The 16,498-nt window shown below is 35.9% G+C and overlaps 1 protein-coding gene across 1 annotated transcript in view; it reads right to left on the bottom strand.

Annotated features, from left to right (window-relative positions):
* Nucleotides 1–1,169: 1,169 nt before the first annotated feature.
* LOC139354960 (uncharacterized) overlaps nt 1,170–16,498 on the bottom strand; it is a 30,378-nt gene continuing 15,049 nt past the window's right edge. Inside the window, exon 5 of the mRNA XM_070999235.1 lies at nt 1,170–1,520. Within this exon, the coding sequence (XP_070855336.1) occupies nt 1,170–1,520 (351 nt within the window). The remainder of the gene's footprint in view (nt 1,521–16,498) is intronic.

Here is a 16,498-nt window from a genome sequence, read left to right as displayed (position 1 = left end):
ATTTATTAAATAATATTTATGTCGGCGTGTGCCGGTGTTGAATAACATAATATTGGTTAATTCATATAGGGATTAAATTAATTGACAATTATTGTATTAGCGGAGAGTATCGATTTGACCACCTGTGAAGGTGCACACATCAGCAAAATGCTGACTATTCACGACTGCAAACGTCGCTCAGAGGGCTCTTGCAATTGTCATACAATTACAAGGCTGATACTCGCCGCTGAAAAATTAACATTTAATTATTATGTATAAAAAAGGTATAAAAAGAAAAGTATATCTAAATGATTATATATATGAAACAATTATTATATGTGGATATTATATATTATTACATGTATTCCTAACAGATTAATTCTTTGTCTTAACTAGGAAAGTATTAACATTGCCCAAAAACAAATTCTTATCCAGACGGGAGAGAACAATGACCGTTGGAACGGTAGATAATGATAGCATTTTCGGTCTTATTACAGTGGGCAAGTGGAGAAAAATCTAGACGGAAGGTCTCAATATATAAGTATTCCAATTCATTCACTGTTATTGGTAGGGTCGCTTTTGATAACAAGTATAAAATTCTTACGTTAAATTGTGGATCAGTGTCTATTGTTTTTGCTAAGCTTCTGATGTAATCATGGTGCACGGATATATATATATATGTATGTATAAGAAAAGGAACCGTGTTCCGACAAACTTACCCTCTTTTTAATCCTGGGCGATGAGATCTCGACGCTCCGGATCCTGGGCTTTGGGAGATTTTATAATTGGTTTATATACATATATACGTGCAAGACTTGAAGGCGGTTTACAAAAACAAAACACAAAAATTATGTTACACAAAAAAAATAACACTATCGCTGTATAGATATGTATGTATGCATGCATCGTATGCGAGTTCCACTGCGGCGCACGTCGGTTCCAAATGCTCGAGCTGGGGGCTGGTCGGTGCAGCTCCAATTTCTTGTTCAGCGTATGTAATTGGGGGTTCTGTTTACACTTGCATTCAGAAATGCATGTACTCGCAAATTGTTTGTGATTGTTTCTGGGCGATTCACTTTTTGTTCATAATATTGGAGTGCAATTTATTTATTATTATTTGTATTGTTTCTATTGTCTTTTTGCTGCTTTTATTGTCTTTTTGTGGTTTCACTTCACTGTATCGGCTCGGCTTATGCTCCCATGTGGGTCACCACTTTCTCCAGGGTGTGATGTTGGTCGCGGCGTCTCTGAACAGAGCGCTTGTACATCTTGACCACTTTAAGGATCACTATAACCAGTAGTAGTCCAGCTATGAGCTTCAGGGTCCTGTTGACATCTTGAATATCGTCCCTGTGGTCAACGATCTCTACGTGATTAATAACATTGGCGGTGCTGTCGGCCACTTTGGAAGTTTCGCCGCCCATCTTGGGGTCTTTAGGCCATTCACTTAGTTTGCTAGTTCCTTTTCGTCCTTCGGGATTTTGCAGGTTGACTTCCTCCAGATTGTGGTCGATCGCAGGACCGGTTATCGGAACTTTCTCCTGGGTGAAGTTAATCTTAGGGAAACGTCAAGACATCCTTCTGGACACCAGCTTTCTTCCAGTCGTGGTCTGTGTTGATAGGAGTTGTACTTCTAGACCACTGTCAGGGAGAGATCAGAACAATTTCTGTCCCTTCTCCATTTGGCTGGGGTCTTTTATACCGGACTAGAGCTTTCGCTAGCCCCCATATTGGATGAATTAACTACGTGTTCCCACCTAGGGGTACTGTTTCTCCATTTTCCCTATTTTAGGAGTCAATGGCCGGCTGGTGCACTTTGCCACCTTACTGGAGTACGGTTACGAGCAGGTCGATCGTGGTCGTTGTTCTGGCCACGCGACCCCCATGAATTGTCGAATTGTTTTTGCTGTTTTGATTTTATCAATCGGAGTGTGGTTAGTCATTACGGCCCCTACCCTCAACTAATGGCAGTTGTTTTGCCGGGGTTTATCTTGGTATGGGGGAGGGCGTACGTAACAAGTGTTTGCCAACAATGGGAACTCGGCTAAGGAGATTTTTGACAATTTGGATACTATTTACGAGCGTAAAAGCCTGGCATCTCAACTTTCATTACGCAAACAATTATTGTCTCTAAAATTGAAGGGTGATACTCCGCTAGTGAACCACTTTCGTTTATTTGGTGATTTGGTTACTGAGTTAGTTGCGGCAGGAGCCAAGATAGATGAAATGGACAAAGTGTCTCATTTGCTTCTAACACTTCCAACTAGCTATGATGGAGTAATAACAGCGATATAAACTCTCTCTGAGAGCAATTTAACATTAGCCTTTGTAAAGACACGGCTTCTGGATCATGAAATCAAACTAAAAAGAGTTGGCAAGGACACAAATCCAAGTGTGGAGATTGAGATTGCAAAGCGTGGAGAATTCGTGTATGCTACTACGAAAGGACTAGTTAGTCTTAACAGTTCTGGGAAAAACATTGCATTACAAAATGTGCTGTTTTGCAAGGAAATCCCGCACAATTTACTACACATGAAGAAGATGCTAGATGCTGGAATGTCCGTCGAATTTAATCAGGATAGTATCCAAATAACCAAAGATGGTAACTGTGCATTTAAAGGGATGTGTAAGTATAATGTACCAATTCTGAAATTTTATTTAAATAGTAAAGTATATACATCCAAAATTTCAAATGACGCCGAATATCGCTTGTGGCATGAAAGATTGGGCTGAAAATTGGGTTTCAAGATGTTGAACTTGTCGGATCTTAAATTATGGTAGTCAGTGTAAAAGCATTAAATCAAATGCGTGTACCAAGTGGCAAATCTCGTCTCTGCACTCTAACGGTTGTTTGTTAGTACGCTTTGTTCCGTCTATTCGCCAGGTGGTCAGTATAGTTCGATGCGAACATGAGAAAGAAAATTGTGAGAGGTTAGAGGTTTGAGAGAGAGATGCGCACTACGATTGTTGTGCGTGTATCCTTGAGCCACTGCGAGAGACAGAGACACAAGTATGCTCGTTGCAGCATTTTCGGGAGGACTTTTGGGTATGCAAGAAGGCTGGCGCGCATTCTCAAATCGACTGTGGTGTGCTCAAGGATATTCGCCGTATACAATCTGCGCAAAATATGGAAAATCAAATCCATAACCGACATCAGAAGTGGGATCGGTGCCAACTCCTGCATTTTCTGAAGATCAGTGGCGTACTATTATGGAACTGCAGAATCGCAATTTTGTTGAAATGTGTAAAGCTATGAAAGCGTCTGTGCGTCCACAAAATCAAGTGGCTTTACCAAAATTTAACCCAGATTTAACTGAAGCCGATGCGACTCAATGGTGTGAAACGGCAAGTATTATTATGGACGAACAGCAGATTGATGGCAGCGCACTTATTATGATGTTGAGTAGTTGCATGCAGGGCAGTGCTTCAGCGTGGCTTGCACAGATCTGCTATCCCGGCATTAATTGGGAGCAGTTTAAAGAACTATTTATACAGCGTTTCGAGATTAAGGAAACGCCGGCAGCTATGTTCCTGAATCTGCTGAACAGCCGTCCACCCCACAACGAGTGCCCTGCAGTGTACGCAAGCCGTATGGTGACGTCATTGACCACAAAATGGCGCAATATGAAAGCCGAGGAAATAGCTGTATCCACGGTACTTGCGCAAATGGCCAATTTTGACAACCGTTTGCAGCGTATGGTGTTTTCGTCAAATGTACAAACTAGAAGTCAACTCCAGATGGAACTGAGAGCATTTAAGTAATGATGGTAATAGCGGCGACTGCAAGCGAGCCAAAATCGTGTGCCACTTGTGCAAGAAACCAGGACATAAAATGGCGGAGTGTAAATTGAAGCGGTCTGGATCGGAGAATAAGCAGCATCGTGACTTGCAGAATGTGACTTGTTACCGGTGTGGACAACTTGGGCATCTTGCAAATCGGTGCACGAACAATGCAGCTAAATCTGGAGCAGTTACTGAGAAGAAATGTAACCAATGTTTTGTGGCTGAGCCAAAAGGAGCTATGACACAGCAGGGTGAGATCTTTCCTATGTGCTTTGACTCTGGAGCAGAATGCTCGCTTATGCGAAGTAGTGTTGCCGATAAATTCGATGGCAAACTTATTAACAATATTGTCATCATACGAGGTATTGGCGACGCTGGCATTTCCAGTAAGCTACAAAAACTATCTAAATGCATTATTAATTGAAATATTGTAGAAATACTGTTTCATGTCATATGCTTATCTGCTATGACATGAAACAGTCTCACAAATGATATTGTAATTGGTAGGGAAATCCTTAGTCAAGGATACGAAATCATCTTGACACCTGATAAATTTGAATTTGTTAAGTCTAAGTCTGTAAACGTCTGTAAAGTATCTGAGCCATCTGCTTTGTTAGTTAATGTTGATACTGAAATGATTGGTAATGACAGGGAAAACTTAATTAAATTACTCAAAGACTATTCAGCTGCATCTATTGATGGAATCCCTTGCACAAAGGTTAATACGGGTGAGATGACTATTAGATTAATTGATTCAAACAAAACTGTGCAGCGGCGTCTATATCGCCTGAGTCCAAATGAAAAAGAAATTGTACGTGAAAGGATAACAGAATTGTTAAGCTGTAACATTATTCGACCTAGTTGCTCTCCCTATGCTAGCCCTATACTCTTAGTTAAAAAGAAGAACGGATCTGATCGACTTTGCGTTGACTATCGTGAACTGAACAGCAATACTGTTTCTGACAGATATCCCTTACCACTTATCAATGACCAGATTGCTGGACTGGCGGGTGCAAAATATTTTACTTGTCTGGATATGGCTAGTGGATACCATCATATACCCATTCATCCCGATTCTGTTAAATATACCGCGTTTGTTACACCTGATGGGCACTATGAGTATCTGACAATGCCATTTGGCCTTAAGAACGCCCCGTCTGTTTTCCAGCGAGCCATTATAAACGCATTGGGAAGTCTTGCATATTCTTATGTAATAGTCTATATGGACGACATAATGGTGGTGTCATCTACCATAGAATTAGGTATGGAAAGATTGAGGATTGTGTTGGATGTATTGACTGCAGCCGGATTCTCTTTTAACATAGCAAAATGGATTCTTAAAAACTACTGTACAATACTTGGGGTATGAGGTACGAGCTGGAGAGTTAAGGCCTAATCCGCGAAAAATTCTTGCGTTAAATTCCTTGCCACCACCGCAAACAGTTCGTAGCGTAAGACAGTTTATAGGATTAGCGTCTTATTTTCGAAAATTCGTGCCTCGGTTCTCACAGATTTTGAAACCGATATATTCTTTAACTTCGAGTAAAAGTGTGTTTAATTGGAATAACGAGTTGGAAGATATTAGAAAAAATATTATTGTTATCCTTATAAATGAGCCTGTACTTGTTATTTTTGATCCACAACATCCAATAGAGTTACACACAGATGCAAGCTTTTACGGTTATAGTGCAATGTTAATGCATCGAATCAATGGTAGTCCTCATGTAATAGAGTATTTTAGTAAAACTACTTCCCCTGCAGAGTCTAGATACCATTCATACGAATTAGAAACCTTGGCAGTGGTAGAATCCGTTAAACAGTTCCGTCATTATTTAGTTGGTCGTACGTTTGTAGTGTATACTGACTGTAATTCTCTTAAATTATCGCGGACAAAGATTGATCTGACACCAAGAGTGCATCGTTGGTGGGCGTATCTGCAGTCGTTTGATTTCAAAATCGAATATAGAGAAATCACATTCATGAAGACACAAAAGTTGAAAAGTCTTTAGTTCCTGAAAAGCGTGTAAACTTGGCAGAAATCTCAAGTGACTGGCTTGCTGCTGAACAGCTCCAGGATTCTGAAATTACTGATATCATTAACAAACTTAACTCTAAAGAGTTGACAGATGATGTTGCACAGACTTATGAGTTGAGAAAAGGTGTCTTGTTTCGTAAAGTCCAGAGAAATGGAAGAACCCGTTGTTTGCCAGTAGTGCCCCATGCATTTCGATGGTCAGTAATAAATCAAGTGCACGAGTCCATCATGCATTTGGGATGGAAAAAGACTCTTGACAAAACTTACCAATATTATTGGTATGCTAAGATGAATAAATATGTTAGGAAGTTTGTCGTTAGCTGCATTACATGTAAAACTGTTAAGGGTTCATCTGGGAAGATACAAGCCGAGTTACATCCAATTCCAAAAGTGAATGTGCCATGGCACACGGTGCATATCGACATCACTGGAAAATTAAGTGGGAAGAATGATCTTAAGGAACACGTGATAGTACAAATTGATGCCTTAACAAAATTTGTTTATTTGTTTCATACTTTAAGATTAGATTTTGACAGTTGTATTCAGGCAATGAAATCATCTATCTCTTTGTTTGGAATACCGCAGCGTATAATAGCTGATCAGGGTAGATGTTTTACAAGTGGGAAATTTTCAGAATTTTGTACATCACAGAAGATTAAGCTTCATCTTATAGCTACAGGAGGAAGCCGTGCAAACGGTCAAGTTGAACGTGTGATTAATACCCTTAAGAATCTACTGTCAGCGGTTGAATCAAGTCACCGATCTTGGCAAGATGCTTTAGGTGAGGTACAACTTGCCTTGAATTGTACAGTTAGTAGTACAACCAAAGCAAGTCCCCTGGAGTTACTTGTCGGCAAGGAGGCTCGTCCTTTAGGTTTGATTCCACTTTATGATACGGAGATGGAGGTAGATAAAGTTAATGCTAGAGATAGGGCAATTGAAAATATGAACAATCAAGCTAGTTACAACAAAATAAGATACGATAAAAATAAAGCAGCAGTTGAACGACATACAATTGGAGATTTTGTTTTACTGAAAATGAAGAACGGCATCAAACTAAATTGGATGCAAAGTTTAAAGGACCATTTTTGGTTAGTGAAGTTCTAGAAGGAGATAGACATATCTTGAAGTCATTGCATAATAAGAGAACTTATAAATATTGTCATGAAGATCTGAGAAAGATGCCAGATGGTTATGTTCCGAGTGAATTGGAGTGCCCGCCCGAGACTTGTTGAAATGGTTATAATATATCCGTGTGAGAGGATATGTTATGTGAAAACAAAATGTTCATATAGAGTATGGAATGGTTGAAATGAAGTTGCAATAGACTTCGATAAGAACATGTTTGTGAATGGCGGATGTGTTTGAGAATTCGAATGGAAATAACCTGGCGGATGCAAAGTTTATGTATGGTTGATATATGACAATATTTGATTGAAATGTATGAGTTAAAGGTATGGTTTTGAGATTTAAGCTATCTGCGTCATTGAGCAAGCACAAGTGAAAGACGTAAGTTGGAACATGGCGTGTGGCGTTCTTGACGGGACTAAGCTCTTAATCAAAAGGAAATCATAGTGACGATAACTAGAGTCGAATTTTGAAATGCTGAGAAGTAAATGAAATGAATTAAATGTTAAAATGAATTTGATTATACAATGAGAATAAGAATTGAAATTTGTTTATAACGTTGTGTAGAATGTAAAATAATGAAAGATAATGAAATAAGAGAAATATGTTAAGTGTAAGATAATATATCGAATAAATAAATGATGTTCGAAATTGATGAGTAAAAGAAAACACAAGCTATAATCACGGATTTACAAGTCATATTTAAAATATTAAGATTACAGTACACGAGGACGTGTAATTGTCAGAATGGCCGTGACGGATCTTAAATTATGGTAGTCAGTGTAAAAGCATTAAATCAAATGCGTGTACCAAGTGGCAAATCTCGTCTCTGCACTCTAACGGTTGTTTGTTAGTACGCTTTGTTCCGTCTATTCGCCAGGTGGTCAGTATAGTTCGATGCGAACATGAGAAAGAAAGTTGTGAGAGGTTAGAGGTTTGAGAGAGAGATGCGCACTACGATTGTTGTGCGTGTATCCTTGAGCCACTGCGAGAGACAGAGCCACAAGTATGCTCGTTGCAGCATTTTCGGGAGGACTTTTCGGAATGCAAGAAGGCTGGCGCGCATTCTCAAATCGACTGTTGTGTGCTCAAGGATATTCGCCTTATACAATCTGCACAAAATATGGTAAATCAAATCCATAACCCGACTAACTTATAAAAAACGTACAGCTAAATAGAAATGAATTATGTGAGGCATGTATAAACGCAAAACAATCTAGCCTAAAATTTGACAAATCAAAAAACAATGAAAATATTGACCGCCCACTGTTCGTAGTTCATTCTGATGTATCTTTCAAGTACGTTTTAAATGACTGACTTATGTGAAATACGACATTTCATTGGTATAAAAATTGATCGAAAAGATGATCAAATTTGTCTCAGTCAAATGCATATATTAAAAATGTTTTAAAAAAATTCAATACGGAAGATTGTAATCCAGTTAGTACACCTCTTCCAAGCAAACTAAATTATGAGGACTTGCAATCTGAAGAACCATGTGAAGCACCATGTAGGAATTTGATTGACTGTTTAATGTACATTATGTTGTGTACACGTCCGGACTTGAGTACATCAATAAGTATCTTAAGCCGGTATAATAATAATAATAAAGAACTATGGCAATGTCTTAAACGAGTTTTAAGATACCTAAAAGGAACTGTTGACTTAAAGTTATCGTTCAAAAGGAATCTTAAAATGGATAATATTCTTATAGGGTATGTCGATTCTGATTGGGCTGGAAATGAGACTGATAGGAGAAGTATTACAGGATATATATTTAAAATGTTTGGAAATTTTTCAATTTCCTGGAGTACTATGAAACAAAAAACCGGTGGCTTCTTCAATTACCGAAGCCGAATATATGGCCTTATTTGAAGGTATTAGAGAAGCATTATGGCTAAAGTCATTAATAAACGAAATTAAATTAAAATTAAATGGGCCAATAAATATTTTTGAAGACAACCAAGGTTGTATTAGTATAGCCAATAACCCTACTCGCCACAAGAGAACTAAGCACATAGATATTAAATATCATTTTACCAGGGAGCAAATTAAAAACAAACTTTTCTGTGTCAAGTATATTTCCACAGATTTCCAAAGAAAGAGAAGAAAAATATTTCAACAACGCTCGAGAAGGAAGCTCCGAATATCTGCCTCTTTTTGTTGCACGATCGTTTTCGTAGGCAGTCTTCAACGCTGCGCCGACTTCTCTGCTGACGTCAACAGCGGCACAGCGTTTTAGGCACAAAAAAAAGACAAACAAGAAAGGAAGTTAGCTTCGGCAAGCCGAAGCTTATATACCCTTGCAACTATAATTATTAAATTTAAAAAAACCAAAAAGTATATTCCCAATAGTATAAGATAATATGTCAAAAAAAACCGATGCTATAATTTGTTTCATATTATTTTCCTACCAATTTTCCGATCGTTCCTATGGCAGCTATATGATATAGTCGTCCGATTTTGATAAAATTAAATTCGAAATTCAGAACTAATTAAAAAATGTTATTTCCAAGCGTTGGAGGTTATATGTTGAAAGTCACCGAAGATATAATTTTTTTAAATTTGTTTTTCCTATTATTCGTATGGGAGCTATAAGATATAGTTGTCCGATCCGGCTGGTTCCGACTTATATACTACCTGCAAAAGATATAAGACTTTTGGGACTTTGGGAAAGTTTCAGCCCGATAGCTTTAAAACTGAGAGACTAGTTTGCGTAGAAACGGACGGACCGACGGACAGACGGACAGACGGACATGGATAGATCGACTCGTCTAGTCATGCTGATCAAGAATATATAAAAAGCTTTTTGCCTTGAGCCATGTCACCGCGTCCCTAGTGCAGAACTGAAGGGTTACTACTTGCTTGCAGACAACGAGAGCGTGCGGTTGTGTAAAATAAAAATTAACTAAAACGACATTTGAAGTGTTTTTACTATTTGGCAAATCAGGCTGGTGTGTTCCTAGAGTTTGTATAAACATCTTTTATATAAATACCATAGGATTGTTAAAATGCCTCGACGCAGGCGCAAAGGCCAAGGTATTGGAAAAAAATTCATGGAAAAATTCAAAACAAAATGGTCATAAAAATATAATTAGGAAAGTATTTTTTAATTTTATTTTATTTTTCCATCAAAAAGCCTGATAAAACTAGTTGTTTGATATTCTCTAACTAATTGAGTAATGAGTTTTCATGTGCCTATTTAATTTACCAAAACCAGTATTAGTCTTCTCTAATAAAAATGATCTATTGGATCCCTCTAGTTCCCCGCCGGTGAAATATATGTTGCTCATATTTAATAATGATGGTTTGCAAGCCCCCAAAAACAACAACATAGATGGGTACTTATATTTCATATTTAAGATATTTCCATCCCTCTATAACTAATATCCTTTTATCCATCATGTAAACAGGTTTGGAATTGTATTGCATGCTTCAACTCCTAGCCACACCCACCACTGTAAGAGGATTGACTTTTCAATGGCTGCCCCCAACTACCTAAACTGTACATTTCATTTGATTTTCCCTTTTCCTTTTTAAGCAATGTACACAATTTTTAAACTGGATCTGACCTCCCTCTTTAATGACATCCTCTACTTTATTTTCGTTATATTTCAATTCAATTACCATCTACAATCCCTGGAGAATAGTTCAGTATTTGCAGTTTAATTTTCTAATTCTTCTATTCTATTCTAAGATTCCCGCTGGTGAATACCAATTTTTAACAAGATGCCTGCCAGCTCCATACAATTCAGACACTCGTTTACAACCTCATATAACTGACTTTCAACACCCAGAGAAAAATCCGTTCGAAACGTTCAAAAAACAAGACCAAACGTTGTCAAAAAGTGCGTAAGCCCGTTTTTTGACAGTTCATGAACGGTCGGTCGTAAAATGTGACCGAAACTTTAGGGTTGGGTTCCGAATGAATGGTGTCACTTTAAGAACATTTCGGGATTAACTTAAGAACATAAAAATCTATAAAAAAAACGAGGTTTGTATACATACTAGAATGAATGGTGTCACTTTAAGAACATTTCGGGATTAACTTAAGAACATAAAAATTCAAAAAAAACGAGGTTTGTGTACACGCTAGACTTTCTGAACGCCTGGTAGAGATTTATTTATTTTCCCACCTTATGTTTTGTTATTGCTAGAATTCAATGTATTATGGTTATTTTGCTGAAGACAAAGAATTAATTATTAATAGAAGATGTACATTAGAAATAATATTTTAATAAAACTTAAAATTCACAACCGTCTTCTCGCGGACTCGAACCTGTGCTACCATGTGTCGAAGGCGGACGCTCTAGCAGCTGGACCACCGAGCGAATTTTTCGAGTGCGGAAATTCGGGACACTAGACCTACATACATGTTTTCATGTTTTCATGTTAAAAAATTTTAAAAACTGGATTGGAGTTCATTTTATTTATAAAATTGAATTATTAAAAATTATTAAGCCAACAGAGATAATAATGTTTTGTGATAATAATATTCCATGAATAATATATAATTCTTATTTGCATATTTTCAAAATTATTTATTTCAGAAAATTATTCATTAATCACATTTAAATAATTTTCATAATATATCTTACAGTTTTTTAGATTTATCAATTCAGTTTTCCAATTATTAATAATAAATGATATTGCATCATATCTATTTTTAAGATTAAATATTAAGAATACAAATTCTGTACCACTCCTCCTATTTAATGATGACCATTATAAAATTATCATTATCAACAACTATTATATTAAATACAATTAAATGTATAAAATTAAATTCGTCGTTAGTAGATGAATTAAAAAAATTTATTTTTTTATTTTTAAAACTCGGGTGATAAACCTTTATTCTTAAAACTCAATTAATACAAGACACTTTTTAAAAATTGTGAACCGATCGCGGTCTCGGATAAAATAGGACTGGCTCTTAATTCTAAAAAATTATCCAATGAACCTCGGCCAGAAGCTTTCCTTTTCTTAAGCTTCCGGAACTTTAATTTTTGTTTAAAATAAAAGCTTATGCTGAAACTGTCGCATCTCGTTGTGAAATGAAATTATGCTGACCGATGCAATTTGATTGAAAATCGGAACGCAATATGTTCTGAACTTAGAACGCAAAACTGTGGGCTTTGAACGGAAAAGTTTGGGCTTCGAACGGAAGCTTGTGTTTACTTTACGATTGGTTTATTTATCTTAGCAGGACGGTCAAGCGCGGCCCTCGAAGTAAATGGCAAAGGCAAAGGCAGAATCTTAAACAAAGGCAAAGGCAATGTCACTGAAGGCAAGGGTAACATAGCTGAGATTGAATTCAAAAATTTGTTTATAAATTCCATAAGTGGAACCGTTTCACGGGTTGGATAACTCTCCCCCTTCTAAAATGGATCGTCCCGATTCAATATGAAATTCATTTAATTGATCTCTTAATTCTGTTAAAAAATTTTCTTGGTTAATAGATTTTTCTGGTTCTGGCCGTTGTTTTTTGGTTACAAATAATATGACATTTTTGAATTTTATAATAAGTAAAAAAATCAAATATATAATGATTAAAATTAATAATATAAAGGTAAGTGATATTTTGGTATTATTAATTTTAATGAAAGGATTTAAAATGTTTATATTATCTAAAGAAAGTTCTGAGTTATTTGATAATATGTAATCGGATATTTCATAATTTTTGAAGTGGTTCGTAGTTAAGTAGTAAAGAATTTTGTTTTCCAAATTGGTAAAAGAAATATTATTTATTTCGGTTGTACCATTAAATGTTATCAAAAATGAACCGTTTAAATGAGAGTTGTTCACAATATTGTTACCATTTATAAGAATGGCACCATCTTGTATGATGTCTATTTTTTTATTTTTCTCTCTTATTTTTTTACAAGTGGATTTCTCGCCATTTAATAAGCGGGTAAAACAAGTTTTTTCATTATTAAAAGTGCAATAATTATTAAAAAGTTCGTTCTTAAAGTTAGACATTTCATAAAACATATTTGCGCATTTAATACTAGTTTCCCATCGATTTGGGAAATCGCTCTAGCGTAATATATTTCGCATCTGTTTTTTATTTTTGGGTATTTTATATAAATTATTACAAGTTCTTTATGCAGTGCGATTTTAAAAACAGAGATGTCCATTAAGTCAGCGATAATTACTGGTTTTTGTTCATGTTTTAATATTTCCATGATGTCATCATTGTTTTATATTTTGGTATTAAAAACGTCAATTTTTGCTAGTGTGATTGTGTCAATTAAATTTTGCAGATCAAATGTTAATAATCGTAAGCGATGTTTTCGCAGTGGTAAATCTTGATCAATAAAAACATTTTTAAAATCATCAGAAAGAGATTCTATTTCTTTAAACAGTTTGGAATTGATAATAAATTGCTTATTATTATTTTCAATTAATTCATCGATTTTATTCTGTATTTTAATAAAATCATCATGATCCGAAGTTCCGCTAACCATTTCCACACAGTGCCTATCTCATTTATCCCCCTTTTTGTCCTAGTTGATATTAATTGGGATAAAATTAATTCGATTTCTCTTGTGCATTTTTTAAAACTTAAGGAATGTTATCGTGCTTTATTTTATTTTATAGTACGTGAAAAGGTTTTTGGTTCGATGTAGAATGAATGCTCTGATTATATTCTTGAGCGGCTCTTATTACTATTGCGGAATAGTCGGTTAGATTAAATCAGTGGTCGGCACACACATACCATCACAAGTTTGCCTTGCATTAGTGTGAGTGTAACAAACACGAAGTTTGCGCGCGGCGTGCTGAAGCGAGACGTTTCTCTGCTTTGCACTGAGATCCTCTGCCGCAGCAACAAAAAAGCGCGCCGAAGTTGAGAAAAAAATTACCCGAAGACCCATGCCAAAGTCACACGAACATGTACGTTATACGTGAGCGAGCAGAGGATGGGCAGAACACTTCCCTATGCTCACTAGATAGGCCGCTGCCGACCACTGGATTAAATTCTTCTTTAATGCATCTAGCTAATTCTGTTAGTGTAGAATGTGCCCTTTCAACTTGTCCGTTTGAGGTACTGTGCCTCGGGTCTGCGTAATGTAAAGTTAAACCGCACCTTTGTGCAAAAGATTTAAATTGGGCCGAGGTAAAGCTTGGTTCACTATCGGTCATTATTACTTTGGCTTGTGGAAAATGTTGAAGAAGTTCCATTACTTTGTTTTCGATATTTAATTTATTTTGGATTTCTTTTACTACTAAAAATTTTGAGTAAGCGTCAATACAAGTTATGAAAGTAAGACTTTGCGCGTAATAAATGTCGATGTGTAAATTTTCGCCATCTTTACTCGGGATTGGGGCTTCTCCAATTGGAATTTTAGTTGGGTGTCTGTTATATTTGTTTTCATTGCAAATTTTACAATTTTTTATATATTCTTTTAATTTTGTAAGTAAGTTTGGCCAATAATACAATCTACTGATTTGTTTATAATTTTCGTCAAGTCCCCTGTGTGCTCTGCAATGTGTTTCTTCGATTATAAGTGCTCTGTCCTCTGGAGTTTCTACATCTTGGACAAATATTTTTGTATACAAAAATTTATTCACAAAATTATCTTTAAGTGGTTTTTGAATTCTATAAAAGTCCTCTAAAGTACAATGAATACCTACCGTTAAATTAGGAGGAATATATTCTCTTAAGATTGATATCAAATTTTCGGGAGTGTCAAATTCTATTATATGTCTGGTATTTTCGAATATATTAATCGACTCATGTATTGTATACCTCCCCGTTGCTAATAGCAATTGTTGCTTAAACTGGTTTAAGGGTTTACGGGTTTCTTGTATAACATTCTCAAAACTACTCTCTGCTGAATGCTGAGTGTTTTGATCTGAGACCGATTCGTTACTGTCAGTTAAGTTGTTGATCTGAATTCTTGATAAGGCGTCTGCAACTACATTAGTTGTACCTGGCTTATAAATGACTTTAGGAGTGAAACTTTCTATGAAGGAGTACCAGCGTTTCATTTCAATATTAGGATTTTTATCAGAGATTGCGAAAGATAATGGTTGATGATCGGTTTGGATTTTAATTCCAATCACTCCGTATAAGTAGTTTCTTAGATTTTAAGAGCCCATACTATGGCTAAAAGTTCCTTCTTATTAGTTGCATAAACTTGTTCCGTTTTAGTCAAGGTTTTTGAAATAAAAGTAATTGGTTTACCTTCTTGAGATAATACTGCACCAATTGCGACGTCCGAAGCGTCGGTGGTCAGGGTAAATTTTTTATTATAATCCGGTTGAACTAGTTCTACTTGAGCAATGAGATTTTCTTTCAGCTCGTTAAAAGCTTTAATAGCTGGTTCATCCAGCTTAATTAACATTTTTGTTGACATTCTTTTTGAAATTTTGCCAATATGACCTCCAAGATATTTTGTTAGAGGTTTGGTAATTTAAAACAAATTTTCTATAATAGCCCGTAAGGCCTAAGAAACTTCTTAGTTCCCGAATATTTTTTGGAAGCGGATATTTAATTATGGTGTCAATTTTTTCTGGGTCTGTCTTGATGACGTTATAAGATACGATGTATCCTAGAAAACCGGTTTCGCGTTTAAAAAACTTTGATTTTTCTAAAGAGATTTTCATGTTTGCCTTTAATGATATATTTATAATTTTGTTTAAGTCTTTATAATGTTGTTCAATCGAGTTTGAGAATATTATAATGTCGTCCATGTAGACATGACATGTTTTCCCTTTTTGTTCTCTTAGGATGTCGTCCATTGCTCTCTGAAAAATTCTTGGTGCATTTGTTATCCGAATGGCATTCTTAAAAATTCGTATTTTCCATTATTTATTGAAAAGGATGTTTTTTCTACATCAGATTCTTTCATTAATATCTGATGAAAACCTGATTCTAAATCTATTGTTGAAAAATATCTTGCTTTTCCCAAATTAGATAGAATTACTGATGGGTCTTGCATGGGGTACCTGTCAGGTATGGTATTTTCATTTAATTTTGTATAGTCAATGACGAGTCTTAATTTACGGCTTCCGTCTTGATTTCCTCCTTTCTTTGGTACTACCAGAACTGGTGAATTATAAGGGCTTCGACCAGGCCTTATAATTTTCTCTTCTAACATTCTACTGATTTCGCTGTTCACGAAGTCGGTGACAGAAAAAGCGTACGGATATTGTTTCCCGTATATCGGCATGTCGTGAATTAGATTTATTTCCCCCTTTATGTCGGTTCTAAAAGGAATTTGCATATTTATCTTTGAATGCTCTTTTTCAATATAGAGAACTATTTTTTCCTTTAGTCCGTCTAATTGATCAGTACCTATATTGTTTATCTGTTGTTTGTCGGATAACTCAACGACGGCGGCCTTGAAATTTTTATATTTTAAACGATTTTTTTTTATTTGATTTTTGACGGTAATTACTTCGTCGGCACTCTCAGGATTTTGAATTCCCAAGATATTTGTCTTTTTATTGACGGTATTTACTTCGTCGGCACTCTCAGGATTTTGAATTCCCAAGCTTTTTTCACTATTTTCCACAAATAATGAATCTGTGTTTTCGCTATTTTTTTCATCAAAATATTTTTTATAA

Source organism: Drosophila suzukii, unplaced genomic scaffold (genome assembly GCF_043229965.1).
Source record: "Drosophila suzukii unplaced genomic scaffold, CBGP_Dsuzu_IsoJpt1.0 scf_5, whole genome shotgun sequence".
Lineage (NCBI taxonomy): Eukaryota > Metazoa > Arthropoda > Insecta > Diptera > Drosophilidae > Drosophila > Drosophila suzukii.
This window is presented reverse-complemented; position numbering and strand designations above follow the sequence as displayed.